At 42.8% G+C, this 21,281-nt stretch overlaps 1 protein-coding gene across 5 annotated transcripts; it reads left to right on the plus strand.

Moving 5' to 3' along the window:
- Positions 1 to 81: 81 nt before the first annotated feature.
- Positions 82 to 20,855, plus strand: LOC146173738 (uncharacterized). Of its 5 annotated transcripts, XM_084584892.1 has the most exons (7): positions 88 to 501; positions 3,076 to 3,144; positions 6,213 to 6,503; positions 10,041 to 10,103; positions 11,970 to 12,089; positions 17,370 to 17,681; positions 20,074 to 20,855. In XM_084584892.1, the coding sequence occupies exons 4-7, from the start codon at positions 10,082 to 10,084 to the stop codon at positions 20,556 to 20,558; spliced, it is 939 nt and encodes a 312-aa protein (XP_084441018.1). In that variant the 5' UTR covers positions 88 to 501; positions 3,076 to 3,144; positions 6,213 to 6,503; positions 10,041 to 10,081; the 3' UTR covers positions 20,559 to 20,855. The 5 variants fall into 5 exon arrangements, with proteins under 5 accessions (XP_084441021.1, XP_084441018.1, XP_084441017.1 ...); XM_084584891.1 differs by lacking the exon at positions 3,076 to 3,144; XM_084584893.1 differs by lacking the exons at positions 88 to 501; positions 3,076 to 3,144 and adding an exon at positions 511 to 779.
- The last annotated feature ends 426 nt before the right edge of the window (positions 20,856 to 21,281 follow it).

The following is a 21,281-nucleotide window of genomic DNA, read 5'->3' on the forward strand; positions in this document are numbered from 1 at the left end:
GAGAGAAACAACATGGTAGAAACAATGCAGATAGTCGCTGTACTTTTTGGTGGCACTGTCTGCTTCGCCGGCCGCACGAAGCAAGGCACACAGCCACGCGAATCCATTGGAAACAACTTGTGGCTAATTTTGATCGGTCTGCTACAAGGCCGATAGTTTTTCGTTGTTTCATGTTGAGGGGTTGAAAGCTCAGGGTGTTACACATAGGTTGGAAATTTATTTGGGGACCTTGTGGCATGAGCCGACAGCAAGACATGAGCCAAAGCAAGAGTTCTCGACTTCCGCTGCGCTATTCAACGTGCATAGTCGTGTCGGTGTCGGCCGACGGTAGGATTACTCTGCTACAGCCCGCTGACCAAGTACTGCCGGATGAACACTCTGGATGCTAGGCAGCTGATAAGTGTGGTCTTGTTCTATGTATGTACCATCTGTTCGTTTTCCGAGGTGTCATGGGTGTCGCCTGTGTCAAGTGAACGCAAACATCAGAACGAAAGTGGCCAGGTGGGTGCGATTGCATTCTCCTCTTCTCGAATGTTGTCACCGTTTTGCTGGTGAGTGAAGGCGAAAAACATTGGCCAGTCACATCGAAAGTTGGTGCAAACACAGAGCGTCAAGTTGTACGCCCGCCACGGTGGAGAGAAGAGCGGCACCGCAGCATGCGGGCCGACCAGTTCCAGAGATGCGTGTCTGGGTTTCGGATGGTGTTCCAAGCTGTGTTTCGTGGCCCCGAGGAGCGTAACAATGCGTAAACGCTGTAATGGGCATCGTAGACTATCTAGGTTTGCTCAAACTCGGATTTTTTTTCGCGGTTTTGTGCAAATGCATTGTGCTACAAGTCGAGTCTGGACGTTTGTCCCGTCTTGTGCGCCTAGCTGGCTATAATGTCTTCGTCGTAGTGCAACACTAGCAGAGTCCATTTTGGTCCTGAAACTGAGTCGACGTGATTTTGCGTAGGAGGCTTTCGTATCCAACTGCCGTTCGGGCTGCCAGACTTTATTTTAAATGCTTTTTAAATATTCGTCGAAACATGTTCGCGGCGCAGGGCGGGTTCCCAGCGCAGATGAGATATAGTAACCTATAGCGTTTCCCGAATGGCTGTTTCCGAACACATATAAATTTTAATACGCCGAGTTCAAGGGCAAACTCATATCGAATGCTGCCAATATGGCTAGTGCTTTTAGTTACAGTTGCAAAGTTGACAGCGGCGAACACTGTCACCAGCATATTTTTCCCGGGTGTCTGAAATATTACAAATATACACAACAGAAAAGAACGCCTCCTAGGAAATGCCAGTTTGGAACTATAAAAGCCAAAAAGTGCTCACATGTGACTGTTTTGCACTGCCTTTTGGAGTGGTTTATGAAAAACAAAGTGATGCCGTTCCATCAGCTAGAAGTTTCAAGACACTGCACTTTGCTTGATGTGGTGCATCATGTGTACCATGTGATCAACCTTGGCATTCCTAGGCATTTATAATGTTAAAGGGGCTCTGCAATGGTTGTCCGCTACACTTAAGATGAATTCTTTGTCACGCAGATACCGAATCAAAAAGAGTTACAGGAATTGGAGCACCAGAACACTAGTTATTAAGGAATGAATTTTCAAATACAAGCAATCCACAAATTGCTCGCAACTCAATTCTCTCAATCTTTCACTTTCCCATTTCACTTGCCAAATGACGACATGTGCGGCACCAGTCGAAACTGCCTACGTGAGCACATCGCTATAATGGCACAGAATATGGCTTCTCACGGTTTCTCGGTCACTGTAACACATTTTCTAAAAGTTGGCAAGCTCTACCGTGGCACTTCACAGAAATAGAATGAGGAACAAAAGACCAGGGGCAGGCAGGGAAAGGAGACATTCCTTTGTCACAGTGTACCCCCAACTATTGTGCTTTTGTCGTGAGCCCGCTCCTTGACCTCCCCTTTCTCTGTATCCTCAGGCATCCTACAATAACCCAAGTTTGGCTGCATAGCCGCACGTCCAAGTGTATAGGCCGTGAAAGTCTTTTATGCAGAGCAGTAACCTGTGTCTTTGTTGGTGCTTTTTGTGTCAATTACTATGCAGTACCTTTGTTTAAGGCAAACAACTTGGATTTATTGAATTATGTAAAGTACGACAACGCAACGTAGCATATTTTTCATAATGAACACAATTTGCAGTGAACTTGCTATTTATTCAGTCGTCATGACGGTCGCCAATTGACGTCTTATCCGATGCAAAGAACCACCACTGTGTGCCGACATTTGGGTTCTCAAGCAAATGAAAATATTATATATTGAAATGTGTTACGCCTGGTAGCGATGCCAGCGTCATAACTCAGCAATTGCAACAAAGAAGCAAAACAATGTACTCAACTTAAGCTGCAGGACCCCTTTAAGCTTTGCATTGTTGTGCCCTAGTTCGTTCTAGGCTGCTAGTGTGTCCTGTACACAAATTTCCAATAACTGTATTCCTCTTTCTAGCACGGCAGAGATTAGCTATATTGATTTTCTTCCCATGTTTGGGAATGAAGCTCATGTGTGATGTTTTTTCGGGCCCTCCAATATGGCATCCCTGGTAGCCTGAGCCTCTTTGGGATGCTAAAACCCTGTAAACCTACCCCAAACACTGTGCCACCTAAATCACCGTAAGAGTGATAAATATTTCAAGGTATATAACTTCATTGAGCACATGATTAGCATCATTGTATGGCAGCACCACTGCATCTCTTCTGTATTATCTGTCAGCATTATAACTTCTCAATATTTGTTGTAGTTTATACCTGTAACATTTTTTTAGCATGTGGAAACAGTGCACTCAGCGATGACCTGAGGAGAAAAGAACACAAGTACACCTTAGATTGTGCTCGTGTAGGCTGAAGGTGCAGAAAGAAAATAAATTTTATCAAAAGGTTGGGAAGGCTGCACAAAGTACAGAAAAATTTTGAAGAAAGAACCACTTGGGTTAACAACACATGCAAGCTTTTGAACAAGTAACATTTGAAATGCCATTTCATGACTTGCAGCAGGCTCTTTTTCAGTGAGAGGTATGAATGGGGCATTGATTTGCTTTGTGCATCGATGCATGCAGGGTCTCTATTGAATGTTAGTGCGCCTATTCACATGGATGTGTGCACGTGCTCTACGGAATGGATTGCCTGTAAGTCTGCACTGCTGTCTCAACTGACTATGCTTTTACTACCCGTCAATGCTTCTGAAAGTTGGAGGCATTGTCTTATTAGATCGTAGGCTCCTGATAATAGTTACTAACTGTTGAATTGTCACTTTTGATGGCTACTCATAATAATGTCCTTACTGTTGTGCCATTGGACTTGATGTCTTTGCTGTGGTCAAACCTCCACTTTGCAGTTCTTTAAAGCAACCTTTTGCATAAATGTAAAGTTCGGAGTTTAACGTGCCAGAACGACACTAGGGCTAGGTTAATCTTTAATGTGCATCCTTTTCAAAATGCCTATTGCTGCCGTGACCAGGATAGAACCTGCCACCCTATGTTCAGCACCTGAATGCTAAAGCCACTGCAAAGGGGTAGAAGTACTTTGTATTTACAACTCTGTACAGGGTGACTGCCAGCTACCATCCTTCCAAAAATATATCCACTTGACACATTATCTGCACACTCTGGCAAAGTCTTCATGTTTGAGCACTTGAGCCCTAATGCCTGAAAAGCCTGGGCATCATCTATCTGAGGCCACTAAAGATCGATAAAAGAAAAACAAATGAAACATAAACAAACGTGGTCAACAAGACTTGACGCTGCAACCTTTGGGTTCGGATTGGACCATATATATGTACCTATGCCATTGCAGCAGATGTCATGGGAGCAAGAAAGGATGCCTTTATGTGCGAACTGCACCAGTTCATTCAAATATATTTCGGTTCAGAAGATCAAATGCCTTGCTGAAATCAAGAGGCATTACAAGCGTTAAATGCTTGACCTCAGTGTTCCTCAAAATTGGCTAGCTCTTTCTTTAAAAGTAAAGCGTATTCAGTAAAGTAACCCGTGTGAAAACCAAACTGAGGACCTCTTATTTTATGATTATGGGAATAACGTTTAGTTCGGTTCAGTACTACTGGTATCTTCTTTAGAGCTGTAGAGAAAATCGGGAAAACAGAATTGTAAATGTTGGCATTTTTAAAGACTCTTCCTGTCATCAGCTTTAAAAATTACCGAAACCTTGGCATTCATGATCCTGCTTGAATATACAGTGATTGGAAAGTAGGGCTATTACATCAGCTACGTGCTTAATTAGCCTTATTTTTAGTTATTCTTCATGTGGAAAACTTGAGCGGGTATCAGTGGAAGGAAAAGATACGGCCTTCTGAGTTTTGTTGGTAATAAATCTAGTGTTACCTGGCTGATTCCTGATGGCACAATGCTGGCAAAATACTATTAAATTCCTCTTCAGGGGAACAACACATACTATACAGGTGTACAGTTTATAACTAGTTGCCCTAGGTTCTTGTTGTTTGCCTGAATGAATAAAACACAAATGTTTTCAAATTTGTTTACGGTTATTCATATTGTTAGTCAGTCGGCACTCCAGATGCACTTCTTTCAATCTTTCTAATTAATTAATCAAATAGTTACAATATACCTAAAATGAAGCTCCATGGAAAGTGCCTCAGGTAAAGTTTTCTGCATATTTTAAGCTAACATGTTTGAGAACAGCTCTTAGGTCATGACATGTGTCAGGGTGTCAGCAATTAAAAATGGGGCTGAGTCCATAGATAATACGAAGTTAAGGGGGGGGGGGGGGGGAGGTGAGGGTCTTGAGCAAACATTAAGGTGTAGGGCTGAAAAGCTACTATTCTCATTCAAGCAATTGTGACCCCTACGTGTGAAGTAGAGACGAGGCAAGTAATTTACATAGTCAGGCCCACAAAGCTCTGCTTCAGACCTAAAATCACCATAGTGGACTTGCCTTGCCTCTACCTGACCAAAATTCGACCAATGAGGTTCCACGCAAATGCATATAGTCAGTCCACTATTCCCAAACTTTTGTTAAAAGAAGACTTTGGGAATGTTCAATCATGCTTTCCAATATATATTGGCCATTTTCAGTTAGTCTCAGTGCCCTTCTTTTTTTTTTTTTTTTTGCAAGCAATTTGCTCTTGGTTAGCAAAGCAATGATGTCAATTGTCCTGTTCGGCTTTGCGGGCAGTCTGTGAAGAGCTTTTATATTCTGTTCATTAAAGAGCCCAATGTTTAAGACTGATTAAGTAAGACTTTATAAACATGGTATGGGGACATGCACATAAAGAAAGCGAAATTGCCAAAAGGAAGAGAATAAAATGCTCAAGAAAAACAGGTTCCTACTTCAATGCAGGGTGCTGGTCTTCATTGGAACCTGAACAGAGGTTCACCCACACGGTGGGATTTCAGTGCTCAGGCTCATTTCTCGAGTAACGGCCCTGGTCAGCTGAACAGCTAGGCTAGGCCAAGGCATGTGCTGTGAAGGCACTGAAGCAAGGAATTGCTTCAATGCATGTGTTTGGCTCATCGAGCAGCTTGTGCCTGAAAGGTGGTTTTCGACGAGACATTTGGAAAGGTTTCTATGATCCGTGCTTACCTAACCTTGTATCAGTCAATGTTTAGTTTTTTTTTTGTTTGCTTGAAATGTCTGTCTCTAGTTGCACATTTTTTCATACTTTGCATGGCTTAAAACCATTTATGGAAGTATTTTTGGAGCACTCTTTGAATGCAAATAGCGCTAGCTTGATCATTCATTCAACAATCTCTGCTCTTAGTAATGCCTTTACATTCTTCACATGTACAACTAACGATACAGAGATGTCCTAAATTGTTTGTTTGTATTCTATCTCTACATCTGCACACTTTGTATCTGGCTTGCATCTTGGTTTTTTTATTGTACTGAACTCCAGCTAGTGGTCTAACATTGCACTTTTGTTTTTGACACTTTGCAGTTGTTTTGTTTAAAATGAAGCAGTTACTACCCACTACTCACATCAATCATGATGCACCAAGTATATATGTCTGCTTTACTCCTTTATATAAGGATGGGGGGGGGGGGGGGGGTTATAGCCACAGTCCTTTCTTTGTCCCCAGAAGAGGGTGAGTCCTGGCAGACCTTTCATTCCAGAGTGTTCTGGTGTATGAGTCAAACTGATGCCATGGTTTCCCCCTCCTCGCCCAGTCAGAGAATTGCCAACATGTCCTCTTGTGTCCCTGTTTGACTGGACTTACAGACGCTGCTCCCGGTGTCCAAGTGCTGTGCACTGCTCCGGTGCAGCACTATGTGTTGCACTCTCCATCAGAAGTCCTGTTCCTGCATCAGGCCTGGATGAACTTTGTGCCCCAGTGTCCTGGTGATGGTGGCAATGACTGGACACTGCCGAAGGCTGAGCAACGCTTTTGGTGCCCACGGCACTTTGACCTGAAGTCTCACGCAGGATTCAAGCACACAGTGTTTCGGCCTTTTCCTCTCTGGTGCCATGACCACCTCTTCCGCCAATGCTAGGAGTGCAATCGTGTCTCAGGTTTGTACTGAATCAGTTGCTGGGATTTAGATGTTAAAGGGACACTGAGGGTAAATTGAAGTTGGCCTGTATTAATGGAATACCATGTTCTAGTGATAATTTGTATGACTGAAGTTAGAATGACTTCAGTTGAAGGCCAGGCATTGGTGCTCATATAGGCCTAGGAAAAGCGAAGAAATGGAACACAGGTATTGCCGCCGAGTTCTTTCTTCTTGGAGTGTGTTTTAAATCAAAACCAATTCCAACTAGATCTCGGGCTAGACTTTAATTCACTTCCAAAGCATTGATCACAAAGTCATTTTTAGCGTTGACATAATGAAGTTGAATCTACTGAAGGAGGGCAAAAAGCTGGGCATGTTGGTAGATATTCATAATGGAAGCTAAAGCCTAAAAAAAGATTAGCACATTGAAGGAAGAGACCACACAGGACAAACGCTTGTCCTGTGTGGTCTCTTCCTTCAATGTGCTAATCTTTTTTTGTGCTTTAGTTTCCATTATGAGGTTGAATGATATGGGGGGGGGGGGGGGGGGGGTAGGGTTAAAACATGTCCCTATTTCAACTCCTACTTTCTTAGCAATAATGGTTTCTTTTACTGCTAAAAACATTAACGTTACGACAGTGAGCTGCATAATTATGTTTCCTAACAAAAATAATGTGTTGTTTGTAAGGTCGCTTTAAATGGTGATGGTTGTATCCTTTGTCCAGCTTTTCATGTTTGCGTTTCAGTCTGCATTTATATCAAGGCATTTAAAATTTTTGTCGCATTTCTGAGTGAAACTACTTCTAGCCACATGTGATGTTGTTTTGAATTGATCAGGTTTGAGCTGTATGAAGTGGGCTGCTCAGAGATGGACTTCTGCAAAAGTAATGCTTTGAGTTTGAATGGAACATTGAATTGCAATTGCATGCTGTTGACAAGACATTGCAGTTGTTTTTCATTTCTTTTATGCTGTAGCTTTTAAAAAAAAAACCTCCTTCTCATTGTAATTGCCGCTTTGCAACACGATCCGCTTTTGTAAATCTGCAAAGCAGAAGGGTTTGGTCACAGCATCCTGAATTGATGGCTTCATGTGGGTATGCTCAGTTTGCATTGCTCAAACCTTATTTTTTATTTTAGCAATATCTGTGTGTCACAGATGCAGGTGGTGCAGCTGCGGCGTGCAAAGTATTTTGCCTAAGCTTACCTATTCACTGCTCTACAAAGCTTCGCCTTCCTGAACGCTGCTTTTTTCGCCATTGCCTCCCTGCCCCATGGTGGATAAAGGTTCATTTTATTCCCATTGTTCCCAGGTGTGCAATGTATTCAGCAAGCTTACTTGATATATAGCTGCTGTAAAATTATCTCATGGTTCCCTTTCAGCCACTATGTACGTACAGAATGACTACAAATTTTATTTGGTGTATGGCATACAGTAAAAGCTCGTTAATTTGAATCTAACGTGACCACGAAAATTGTTAAATTATCTGAATTTTAAACTGTCGAATGAACAACCAAACCGTGAAATTCATACAAGCATGCCATACCATTATTTGCTTAAGAACTGCGTAATGGTGGTCTGCTTCTTGGCTGGAATCTGGGTGGCAACAATAGCTGTAAGCGCTGCCAGATGTTTCTCAGCACGCACACTATGAGGGCTTTGGAAAAAGTCCTCTAGCACAGACAGCACTTCCGCGGCCTCTTTTATAATGCACTGCGGCTGTTGTGGGGTCTCTTCACAGCCGTCGCCTTCTGAAGAATCGTCGACGCCCATCACTTCCTCAGTTAGCTGGCCTGTAACCGCATATCATCGTCAGTGCAGACGTAATCTGTGAGCCGCACGGTGGACGGCAAGATGTTGTCAAAACAGCTGTCATCATCTTCAACAGGGTCAGCTGTCTCAACTGGCGATTATTTCATGCTATTGTCAGGTGTCACAAAACCACTGTGCTGGAAGCAGTTCGCAATGGTTTCCACCCGGTCATGTGCTGATATCACTGCAGCATAGGCTTCCTGTATTTTTTTTTTTCAAGTACTGAATTATGTCCTGCCCTATGGGCTGAAGGGCTGTTGCATTCGAAGGCACAAAAAAAAAACAGCTTTATTCATTCGAGATCCGACACCTTGCTGTGGGCACTGCAATTGTCGATGACCTTCAGAACATTACGTTGTTAAGCACCAAATCGTCGACCCAGCTGACGCACAGCACTGAAATGTGCCTGAAGTCATCCAAGTCTTCCTATTGGCTCATGGAAACCACTTTACTTTCTGCACTTTCCTGATCACCAGGAGAGGGATACGTTCGGTGCCTGTCATGTTTGGGGCAAGCAGGGCAGTTACTTTCTCCTTACTTTGTTTGCCTCCAGGGCAAGAACCGCCTTTAATGGGGATAGTTTTGTCAGGGAGATCTTTAAAAAATAGCGCCATCTTGTCGGCACTGAATACATCATTGGCATCATAAGCAGCCAAATGGCGACAACATTCGTCATTTCACCAGTCTTCTACCACTGCTTCATCAACAAACGCTTTCTCGCCACAAAGGCTCGTAAAGTTTAGGTTGTGTCAGTTCTTGAAGCGAGCGAGCCAGTCCTAAATGCCTTAAAACAATCAATGTTCATCTTTAAGGCAAACTTCTCTGCTTGGGCACATATCAGTGGCCCGCTCAAGGGGAGATGGGCTTTGCGCGTGGTCATTATCCAGCGCATTACGGCTGCTTCAAGCTTTGGGTGGGCCGCAGTCCAAAGTTGCTTGGTATTGGCGCTGAAACACCTCCAGGATGCTGGCTTCATTCTTGACGTAAGTGGCCAGGGTAGTCCTCTCCACGTCATATTTTTCTATGACGTCACAGTGTGAAGCACCATTTTTGAGGGCTTTTAATATCTCCACTTTTGGGGCCATGTCTTTAGCTTTGTACTTTGGCCTTCTTGCTGGCGTCGCCATCACAGCAGCACACGATGGCTAAGCATGCAACGTACACAAAGCTGGTGTGTTAGGGCTAATTCACCGAAAATGTTGCACGCTGAACACGGAGCACGAAATATTCACAAAAATGAATGCAGGATGGCGGCTAAGACTTAAATTATTGAAAGAGTGAACTAGCTAGCAAGGGCTAACACGCTAACATATGACTGCGTCTTCTAGATTTGGATTGGGTTGGCTGATGAGGACACGTGTACTGCTAGGCTGCAAACTGTTTTTCATCTCTACACTAGCTCCGCTCTTTGGTCATACACTTCCTTCTGATAAGTTTTCGCAACCTCTGTTGCACCTTAGCACCTTCGCAAAAACTCGGCAGGCCACGAAGCTAGGTCGAATTAACCAATGCACTTTAGAATTTGTCCGAAATAATGAGCTTCACCCCATAGACTCCTGTACATATTTGACAGGACCAAGCGGGCATGTCGAATTATCTGACTTTCTAATTAACGGGGGTTGATTTACCGAGCTCTTACTACAGTCAGTTTGGAATTGTGTTGTGCCAGGCAAAATTCGTCGGAAGTTGTAGAGAGAGTGCCTTTTTTGATACTAAATGCCAAACTCATTGTTTAATATCTTGCAGACATTGACAAAGTGAGCAACGGAGCAGGTGGAGCCCTTAGGATGTTACCACAGGCCATTAATGGTATGCCATCTTGTCATCATGTTTCCCCTTTTTGGGCTTTCCATTGTGTACTGGAAGATGTATATGCCCTGGAGGTGAAATGGGGTGAATATAGGGATGGATGCTAGAGAGGAAGGCGACATTAATGTCATGCAGATATTTTTCAGTGCTTCATAAGAAGTATATGTTAAGCAGTGGTGCATGAAAGTAAATTTGCTGAATCTAGTTTAGCCACTACAGTTAAAGCTCTGTATAATGAAACTGCAAATTGCAAATTGATTGATGTTATGAAGTTTTTTAGTTCCCTAATACTGCCTCCATTGAATTGTGTGTATTTGAAAACTCCATGTAATGAACACATTGCTGCGGTTGACTTTTGATATAAGAATTCGTGGCGCTGACTGAATTACTGGAAATTCCGCAAAACTCCGCTAGTTTCATAATGATAGTACAACATGAAAGGACTACAATTGCAACTAATGGTTGCAGTTGATACATTGCTCAGTGTTTGAGCACCGATGGCGCACCTCGCCATCTGCCTGGCAACCGCAGCAGTCTCCATTACTTCCTGTTTTGTAACATGGTACTACGGTAGTTTATGGTCAAAATAACTGAAAACTAACAGAACAAAGAAAAAGACACGGGAGCAAGCAGTGTGTGCCGATTACTGCCACTAATTAGTAATGGTACTTGCTCCCCGGTACTTACTGTTCCCCAATGGGTATTGCAGATGTTGCATGCAGTTAACCATTTCTGTCTGTGTGGCAATTTATAAAGTTAGTGGCAGGGTGTCACGGTGCCGGCAAAGACATGTCGGCAAAATAGCAATGTCGGCTGGCACAGTTTTCTCATGCTGCAATTCTCACCTTTCCTATGTGGCCCAATGGTGTGTTTCGATTGTGTGCGACTTCTTGGTGTGGCAATAGTCAAACCTATCGTATAAACCGTGTATAGATTGAGTGGGAATATAGGTCGAGCCCGTTACCTTCAAGTGAAAAAAAGCAAAGATAAAAAGAAAAAAAAGAAAAAAAGTGCACAAGCTCATATATTTATGATATCAGCTGTGTCCCTGCATTACCGGAGCTACAGTCTCGCTCGAAACTTTCAGCAGCGTTGTCGGAAGACTACTCTTGGCCGGTCGCCGCCATCCAGAGTGTGTCAACTAGTTAAGCATTAAGTTAAGCATTTTCCTTACGCAGCATTCCTTGAAAGGTTGCACGAGAACAGCTGATCTTGTCCACGTGAACGCATGCTCTCTTCTGAAACTCTGAACTGTCGCTGAGAGAGCGGCCATGTTGCTGTTTGCTTCAGCGAACACCACTTTTTCTGGAAAGCCACTGTAAACTGCCTCCATGTGCTGCTATTCATTGCTAAGGAGGCGTTATATACTGTTATAAGTCGAACTAATGAGTGCACATGAAGACAAATATACCAGGGATAACAAAAGGAAGAAAAAAAAACTCCAGCAACAGGATCGATACAGCTTTGGCTGTTTGTGAGCAGACACGCAACATGTTGCCAGACTGTGCCTCATATTCTGCTAAAGGCTGCTTTATAAGACGGGGGCCTACTTTAGCTAGCTTTTAACCTATATTCAGGTTTATATGGTACTAAGCAATGTTGTGAGACATATTGCAGTAGGCAAAGTGTGTTAGGTTTTCCATATAGGCATGAATCTTTTGTCATGACTGAAAGTTTACAGCAGTTTTCATGCATCTGTGCATGCATCACAGAATTAGCATGATTTTTTTTTTGCTTATATTTCATGCCCTAAAATGGTGTGAATGTTTATTTCGTCCCTTGCTACTTGATTCTGGTAGCTTTTGGCATTGATAATACACTACTAATTAGCTCTTCAACGCCTTCCTGGCTGATACATTGACCCAGTACATGGCTCAAGACGCTACCCTGTCATTGGAGCTGTTCAACCTGTTCAAGTCAACACAGTGCTCTCCAGTGAAAATGTCTGTTCTTTCACAAACTCGGAAAAGGGTTATGAGAAAAAAGGTAAAGGACTCTTCTATTTTAATCAACACTTTGCTTCCCACACTCATCCCATTCATAGTCTGATACCAATAGTTTGAGGGTTGTCTATTCCTGCTTTCCAAGTGCTGCTGGGCAACTAGAGTCATCCAGTGAGTAATAGAGGAACTATTCTCTCAGTTTTGGTTTTCTGTTTGTTTTCTGCCTTGTGGTGAGACCGAAAACTGCACTGGAGGCAGGGGACGTCTATGGTGTTTACAGTAGGATGGCACTGAGCACAATTGTTGTGCGGCCTACCTCTATGACGTATACATATAAGTCTAATATGTCTATAGACAAGCTTTTGAGTGATGAGACAGTAGGAGTGGTGCACAAAGTAACTTATGCTCTTCAGATTTTAGCGTAGTCATTGAAACTGCGTCAAACCAACCCTGATTGCCAACAGACATGCAGTGATTCTTTACGAAGGCTAACAGCATGGGTGACGTTAGTGGAACTGGTGATTTCCACTCTTCTGAATTTGGAGTCCTGAGTGCATTCTTTTTATTAATAGATCTACGCTATTGATCTTTCGGAGAGCTCATCTATTGTTTCCAGTAGACCGATTTCACACAGCCCAGTGCACATCTGTGTACTTACCAGATGCAGCTGAGAACCATCGTCTTGCCAAACTAGGGTCGAAGGGCAATTAATTCTGTTACCAATATATAATCAGGTGACTTTCACAAAAAATTTTTGCAACACTTTTTTAAAGAACAATACAGTCGAACTCATTAAACGGAATTTGGATTATGAACAAGAAGATTTGTTTGTTATATTTTGTTTTTCTTAAATGTACGTGCACAAAATCCTGCAAATAATTCTGCTACTGCACCCAAGCAAAGGATGCTCTGAGATATTTAACATTAAGGTACGAAAATGCACAGTTTTTTAATTGTAAGCTTGGTTTAAACTATGAAATTTTGCCTTTCATTCTGTGTTCGAGACAAAAATGAGTGCACAAATTGGGACACTGGCCTTATGTGCAGATTTATTCAAAATCACAGAACAGTCCTTGTTTAACACCACTTGTTTAGCACCACTTGTTTGAGAGCGCAAAACGCTCGACAAAGTCAATAAAATACGAATTAACATCCAGCCATAGGTTCATTATTTTGGCAGCCTGTAAATTTTCTGGCCATGGCTCTGTGCCATTTGGAGCTCATCTTCAGTTTCCTGTTCTCTGTTATCACTACTTTCCCCACATGCAGGAATCACCCAGTCAGTAATTTCTGGTCAGTGAACTTGGGCGTTGTAGCCATATTGTCATCAGCAGACAAGTGCCATGGTGTCTGCCAACCGGGAAAGCCAGAAAACCGGGAAACCTCAGCAAATTTGGATAGCCTGGAAAAACTCATTGAAAAATCGGGAATTTATGCTTATATCAGGGCAGGACATGTAGTGAGAAGAGGGGATAACAGATGGTCGCTTAGGGTAACAAACTGGATTCCAAGGGAAGGAAAGCGTAGCAGGGGGACGCAGAAAGTTAGGTGGGCGGATGAGGTTAAGAAGTTTGCAGGGGTCAAGTAGATGCAGCTAGCACAGAACAGGGCTAATTGGAGAAATATGGGAGAGGCCTTTGCCCTGCAGTGGGCATAGTCAGACTGATGATGATGATGATGGTCCGGGAAAATTACTTCTAGTCTGTTTTGGAGGAAACTAAACTCGCGATAAAAAAGGATTGGCATTGCCTGGGTTGCACAATATGGTGTTACGCGTGTTCTCCTCATTAACCGCTGGTATCCCACATTTTTCTGTAAAGTGTACCATCCCAGCAAGACGCCAAGAAGCGCTGAAGCACTAGCGGGACTTCGAATTTCGAAGCGCGTTGAAAACGGACACTTCGCCGGTGATTTGGCCTGCGGCAAAGCAGTTGCTTGCTGTGGATCGCGTGTCTATAGATGGCACATGGGCTGTTCGACAGCCACCATAGATTGGTTGGTTTGGTTGGCTTTAAAAGTGTAGGTACAGTAAAATGCGTGCACAAGAAAACATCAGAGTTCGATATGACCTTATCTTCAGTGTTCCCTGAAGTTTGAAAATCTTTTCTCGGTCTTTCAAAATGTTTGCGGCGATCGATGGAGCAATGCTAGCTATCCGCAGTGGCCAATTCACTTTTTCCCTTTGTCGATTTCTGGCAGTAAAAGCTGCTTTCCTATCTTCTTGGCACCTTCACTGGTTGCTCGCACAAACTTCGCAATAAGATAATTTGCGACAAAAAAAAAATCCCTTCCCGCACGCACGAATGGCCGAATAACCGACTGGCAACGGCACACAACACAGAAAGAAAAAAGCGGTGGCGCTAGGAGCTGGCACTAGATAAGTTGATAGCTGCAGGCCACGGACCACACGTACAAAAATGGCGGTTTCTGTTTCACTGGAGAGTTGCGAGCTGCAGTGCTGTTAATTTTAGCCGAATTCTTAATGCTGATGGTCTTACATTATAGCAGAAGAAATAAGATACGCACATTATTTTGATATATATACTATATAGAAATTCGTAATTCTGAAGTAATTTTACGTTGAAAACAGGAAATCTGTTGGTAATATTTTAAAAAATTCATTCATTTTGAATAGTTCTTTACTGCAGTGTTTGTAGAAACAAGATTTGACAGTATTTTTTGTATGCTTTGGTAATCAGAGTTGCTCTAAAGCAGATAGCGAGAAGTGTAGCTCTTAGAGCATTCCCTAATCACCTCAGGTTTAAAGTTGCTGCCAAGGAGGCAACATGGGAAGCCAAACTCAGCTGTGTGACCGCTTGTACAAATGAAAAATAATAAGGGAGCCAAATCGCAGGTGCATCAAAATGGCTTGCCTGGATTCAGAAGCATGTAAAGCCGGACCACATCAGGGCTTGAAACGCACATAAAAACAGGTTATCCACTGAAAGCGGGAAAGCAATAAGGAAACCAGTAACATCAATGGCATGGAATGCCGCCCCGCCGCAGTGGTGCAGTGGTAGGACGCCCGACTACTGTGGCGTAGTACCGGGGTTCGAATCTGACCACGGCAGCTGTGTTTCGATGGAGGTGAAACGAAGTGGCATCCTTGTGCTGTGAGATGTCAGCGCACTTTAAAGATCCCCAGGTGGTTAAAATTACTCCGTAGCCCTCCACTATGGCTCCCCTTCCTCTCTTTCCACTTTCACTCTCACCTTCCTCACATCCTTTAGGGTGCGGTCCAGGTGTCCACAGAGCAAGTGTGACAGATACTGCGCCTTTCCCTTCCTGTAAACCAATTAATATTTATATTATTGAATGCCATCAGTAGTGTTTGTGGACGTTGCAGTAAGCTTGTACAGACTGCGTTAATTGAATTGCAGTAGAGTGCTTTGCCACGCAGTGGGTGTAATCAGGCCAGTGGTGATGATCATGACGTGCTATACTATTTTGATATCTTCATCTTGTATTCAGAGAGGTGCAAAATAATCATTTCACAGAAACAGGCAGCCTTCAACTGAACTGATCCCAGACGTTTCTAGCCACAGTACCGTTCTCTAATTCTTTAAATACAGGTTCAAAATAATCATTTCGCAGAAACAGGCAGCCTTCAACTGAACTGATCCTAGACGCTTCCAGCCAAAGTACCGTTCTCTAATTCTTTGAATACTCACTGCCATCGGCCACTTTGCTTTCCTTGGCTGGAGCTCACTGCTGTTGTCTAAAGTCCTTAACGAACATTGGTACTACCCCAGTGCTTTCAATTTGCATTTTGCAAGTGCACTAAACACCTTCCACTCATTACAACATTTTCTATATTTGTGTTTGTCTGGGGAAAAATATTGGCGGATATTGTTCCTAGTTATAATGTTTTCTTTTTTTTGTGAGGATCGCATTTTTCATTAATTTCATATCTCGTGTGCACCACTGTGTGGATTGCTCATGGATAAGGCATTGTCGCTTGCCTAGTCTTTTTCATTGCAGTGCTTGTTGTTTGTGAATGCCTTGGCTACTGAACTCTTGTGGCCAGTTTGTACCAGCAGCATTATCTTTTTCGGATATGCCTCATGATGTTCTGGCTTCTGCGTGAAATGAAGCTTATGTGAAGGTGAAGATGTGACGAGTGTTTGCACTTTGTTTTGAAAGCTAAAGCAACGAGGAATCGTGCAATGGCTCAAAATGTCTGTTTTTTCTGGCTACAACTCCTACTGTGTCTTTATTGTTATAATCTGTCTGTGACTTGTCACGATAAATTTTTCGTATTTTAGTAGCTGAAATTTTTGTGTTCGTATCCAAGTTGTTTTTGAGCATTGCTTACTGTATTGAGAATAGCTGCGACATAAGCAAACCCTGAGTGAAGCATTCTTGCTGTGCATTAAGTCTTCTTGGGAGGATGTCCCAGCAGTTCATGCACTGGAAGGCGTCCTCTCTACCTAACACACAACCTTTCCTCTATTGTGCATGCTGTTGAGTTATCAACCCTTTTAATAATTCATGTTTCTCTTTCATATTTCTGTTTTATCCTTCACTTAGTAATTGCTTTCCTTCAAGTCTATTCTTCATCCTTTTCAAGATATCCCAACTGTGGCTTCTACTTTTTCTGGCTTGCAGCTGTGTACTTAGCCTTGAAGGTGGTCACGTATGCTTAAATAGGAAAGGCTGGTCAACTCTCAATTCACTCAGGTGGCCGGCCAGTGATTTGCAGTGCTACATTTCGCAACACACAATGTTAAACTTTTATCCGATATGAATGAAAGCCATGCCTCTTATGACTGCATGTTTTTGTTGTGCGAGTATGCTGCCAGCAGAATCTATGATGTTGGTAATGCATGGTAGTGATGGCAGCATTTCATTTGAAATATCATGAAACTTATGTCACTGTTCATAGCAGCTTCAGGGTGTCATTGGGGATCAAACTCATTGAAATGATTGGTTCCACACAGAGAGAAATGCATGCTTTTGAAAATTAAATAAAGCATTAATTGTTGTTTAAAGGCACTCTGTCTTCTTGTGAAAGCAACCATGTTCTGCGTGTCCTCGCAGCCCACCCATATTCAGGGCTGCTTTTCAGCCCCAGCTGCTAGCTTGTAATGTTAAGGGAGTGGTTTGCTATACTAAGTATTGAACATAGCACGTCATTTTTGCATACTCTGGTCCCACAACTTGAAAAAGAGGATTTTGTAACTAGGCCTTTTTGCCTAGAGTCTAAAATGTCAGACCACTTATGTTAGCTTCATAAAAGTGTCGCCAAGGATATCCCGTGGTATGGTGACTTAGCGTTGGACGAGAACCTCCAATTTGACTCATGGTTATTTGTAATTTGCAGATGCAGCCACTAATACAAGCTGGAGCAGCTCTCTGTCTTCGCAAAATCCACCAGGAGGGAACAGGCTTTACCAGTGCTCTGAGTGCAGCTATGCCACAAATCACCGTGGGCACCTAGAAAATCACCACAAGGTGCACACCGGAGAGCGCCCCTTTCGATGCAGTGAATGCAGCAAGTGCTTTACGCGAAACATCAATTTGGTGAGGCATCTTCGCATCCACACAGGAGAGAGACCCTACCAGTGTACACGCTGCAGCAAGAGGTTCATGCAAGCTAACAACTTAACAAGGCATATTCTCCGCATTCACACTGGTGAGAGGTCCTACAAATGCCACCTGTGTCCCATGCTTTTTGCAAATACATAGAGCCTGAATCAAATCCACGAGCAAGAACAGCAAATGGCATGCTGCAAAACCTACGTGCCAGTCACTGTTACAAGGAATATGTGAAATGGCATGAACTGAAGCTTCACAGTCTCCTACTGCTCCTCCTAGAGTGCATCGTGTTATGTCGGCATTCGGGGAAGGCAACAGATTTGCTTTGGTGTGATACATAAGTACATGTACCTGATCCCTCAAACAGACATCATGAGACCCATTTTGAAAGTTGGTGTGCCTAAATTAGCATCTTGTAATAGCGATATAGCTGTTTTTCTGATGTGTGTTGCTTTGGCAAGGTGCATATTAGGTCATTTCATGCAATATGTCTCAGACCCGAGTGGCGACCCACCGCTAGTATTGTAAAAAAAATAAATATATTGCATGTGTTGGCAATTATACAAAAGTTATTTTGTCAAAGAATTTGCTAGAGAAAAATAGTTTGCTGTCGCAGGCATGGCGCAGGAGTGTGCACCTAGCAGTGCCTGCTACCGAGGGTATAGCAGGTATGAGGGATGCATGTAACATGGGTTCAAGGTTGCAGAAAAACAAAATGGCTGTCAAAACATTATACAAAATGGGGCCACTTAAGCTTTCATTACCGTTTCTATACGTGAATTTCTTGAGTGTTTGACAGCTGCAGGAATTCAGCACAAAGTGTTGAAATCGTAGCTGGTCTGAAGGGAACGAACTTTGATCATCTACAACTGCAATTACCATAGCGAATTTGGAAGGGGTTCTATTTTTGAACTTGGCAACCAGAGTACCCTGATTATTTTTGTATTTCTGGCTCAGACAAATGCACGCTCATGTGGCTTACTCCCGTAATATTATTTTAGCTCAAAAAGCTTAAATCTCATTATAAGAGACACTTGGTTGGACACTCTGTTACTAAGGGTAACTTCTGCAGGTCCCTAAAGTAACTTCTCCACTATTTAGAAGAGACACAATCCAGGTACGCTCATGCAATGCAGCTGACTCATACCAACTCGTTTGTGCGGCAGTTTAGGTTTCCTTATTTAAATTCTGTTCCATATCAGTGTCCTTTTCTGTTGAAATATGTCAGGAACCGAGAAGGAGTGCCTCCTCGTGACTGGCAAGAAAAAATGTCCCTGTTAATTCAACCACTGGTATCACATTCCTGTGTGACTGAAACAACAGGGACATTTTGACTTCCCAGTCAAAAGGGGGGCACTCCTCAGTTTCTGACATATTGCAACAGAAAAGAACACTGATATGGAACAGAATTTAGCTGAGCAAATCTAAAGTGCTGCACATATGAGTTAATAAGAATTTCTGGTTACAAGAGACTTTGGTTACAAGATACATCTTTTTTGGGTCCCTTGAGTGTCTCTTGTAAAGGGGTTTTACGGTATTTGCAATTGCTTTGGTTTTCCAAAAGCACCACAAAGTAAATACATAGTAAATACAAAGTAAATATATTTGTCAGGAACATTAGTGCTTGTTTGTTGTTAAGGTTGATTTTACTAGCAATCTTTGTTGCCGCTTTTTCTCTCAGTCATATTTTTTTCTAGGTTCAAAAAGTGGTTATGACATCTACATTTATAAGTCTTTGGAAAGATAGATTTTACAAAAAGGCCTTGCATTTTTAATACTTATCGAAACGAGTTTCTTTCTTTGCTTCCTAGAGTCCATCTGTATGACATAATGTTGATTCTCTTTTGTGGGCGCTAATGAGCCCCAATGGAAGATGGCTATTAAAGCCAAAGTCTCACAAGCGGTGCGAGTCGAAAGCATGGACGGGAAGCAGTAACAAAAACAGTGTGATGTCATATAGAAATTATGACACAACCATTCTTTGTACTGGGTTCAGCACGATTCATATTTGCAGGCTATGGTTCTGTAAGCTGAAAGAAGGAAGATTGTATGGTAATGAACATCATTTTTAATCGCTACAATTCTGGTATTAATGAAGCTAGACAAAAGAATTCGTACAGTGACGGTGAGGCAATACCAATTTCTTGTCCCCTTTGATTAACCTCGCTTTAGGTGTTTCCCTTTGAACATTTATTTTTCAATTTTCATGCTGATGAGAGATGTGTAAGCTTTTATGAGGAATGGCCCTTCATTCAAGGGCCATTCCTCATTCAAGGCCATTCAAGGTCTAAATTTTACACCACATGTTTTAGTTAGCCAATGGCCCTTCATTCAAGGGCCATTCCTCATTCAAGGCCATTCAAGGTCTAAATTTTACACCACATGTTTTAGTTAGCCAATTTGTCAAAAAGAGCATCGTCATTGTATGGTAACGTTGTGTGAGGAGAGCAAGCTCCAATTTGTCTCTTATGTTTATTGCTAATTTGCAGATGCAACCAGTAATGCAAGCTGGAGCAGGTCTGGTTCTTCAGAAAATTCACCAGGAGGAAAGAGGCAGTTGCAGTGCTCTGAGTGCAGCTATGCCACATTTTACCATACCAACTTCAAATGCCACTACTGCAAGCACACTGGAGAGCTCCCCTTTCAATGCAGTGATTGCAGCAAGTGTTTTGCAGGGAAGTGTGAATTGGTGCAGCACCTTCGGACCCACACAGGCGAGAGACCATACCAGTGCATACATTGCAGCAAGACCTTTAAACAAGGAGGTCACTTAAAAGTGCACCTTCGCACTCACACTGGCGAGAGGCCCTACAAATGCCGCCTGTGTCCCTTGCTTTTTACAAATGTATCAAGCTTGAATCGGCATGCACGACGCCACAAGCAAGAACAGGGATTGGCACATCACTTTTTGAACGTGCCAGTCACTGTTACTTGCAGCGCATACATGAAGTGCCATGAACTGAAACTTACCTAATGTGGCCTACTGCTCTGTGAAGTCGCGGCATGTTATGCAGCTACTCAGAGATGAAGACAAGAAAACAAACAGACATCTGCAAATCAATTTTTGGAGATGGTGCACCTAAACTGGCATCTTGTGGTCAATTATGTAGCTCTTTTAGCACCTTCAAGAGCCCTTTTCTTATGTCTGTTGCTGTGAAAGCAAAAATTAGTGTTGATAGACTGGAGATGGTGCATGTAATAGCATACATAAAGTCTGAACTTTTGCGACAGCCATTTCATAGCTAAAGTGAATAAACTTGGAAAAGGACAAGCCTATTGGTGCATGAGCATGCATGTTTCTTCGAGATATCATGTGATTTGTCTACTCTTTCTTTAATGAGCACTCCTTAGAAGCAGCCGATTTGAAAGTGTTGTCTTCTATCTTTTTAAAAAAATCCTCACCTGCTTCATGTTTAAAAAAAAGTTACAGCACATTTACCACTTTCACAATACCAAAATCGAGCTGTTCATTACCAGCCATACGAAACCAACGGGCACATTTGGAAAACGACACTTGCGGCCCATCAAAGAATGTGTGCAAGGGGACCAGTGGCAAGTGTGTACGGTCATCATTGGGCACTGGCACCAACAGCACACCTACGGGTGTGCCTGTGCATTTTATTTTGCATTCACGACTCATTATGTACACGAAAATCGGGTGGACGTCCCTGCTGATACGCAGACCACAGCAAGACGC

Source organism: Amblyomma maculatum, chromosome 11 (genome assembly GCF_055883805.1).
Source record: "Amblyomma maculatum isolate TAMU_Amacu chromosome 11, ASM5588380v1, whole genome shotgun sequence".
NCBI classification, from domain to species: Eukaryota; Metazoa; Arthropoda; class Arachnida; order Ixodida; family Ixodidae; genus Amblyomma; species Amblyomma maculatum.

Excerpts from the sequence above, each read along its gene's own strand:
- LOC146173738 (XM_084584892.1), top strand. The coding sequence starts at position 10,082 with ATGTTACCACAGGCCATTAATG. Across the intron at positions 12,090-17,369 it reads AAAGGGTTATGAGAAAAAAG|ATGCAGCCACTAATACAAGC; the intron begins GTAAAGGACTCT and ends TGTAATTTGCAG. Across the intron at positions 17,682-20,073 it reads TATTCTCCGCATTCACACTG|ATGCAACCAGTAATGCAAGC; the intron begins GTGAGAGGTCCT and ends GCTAATTTGCAG.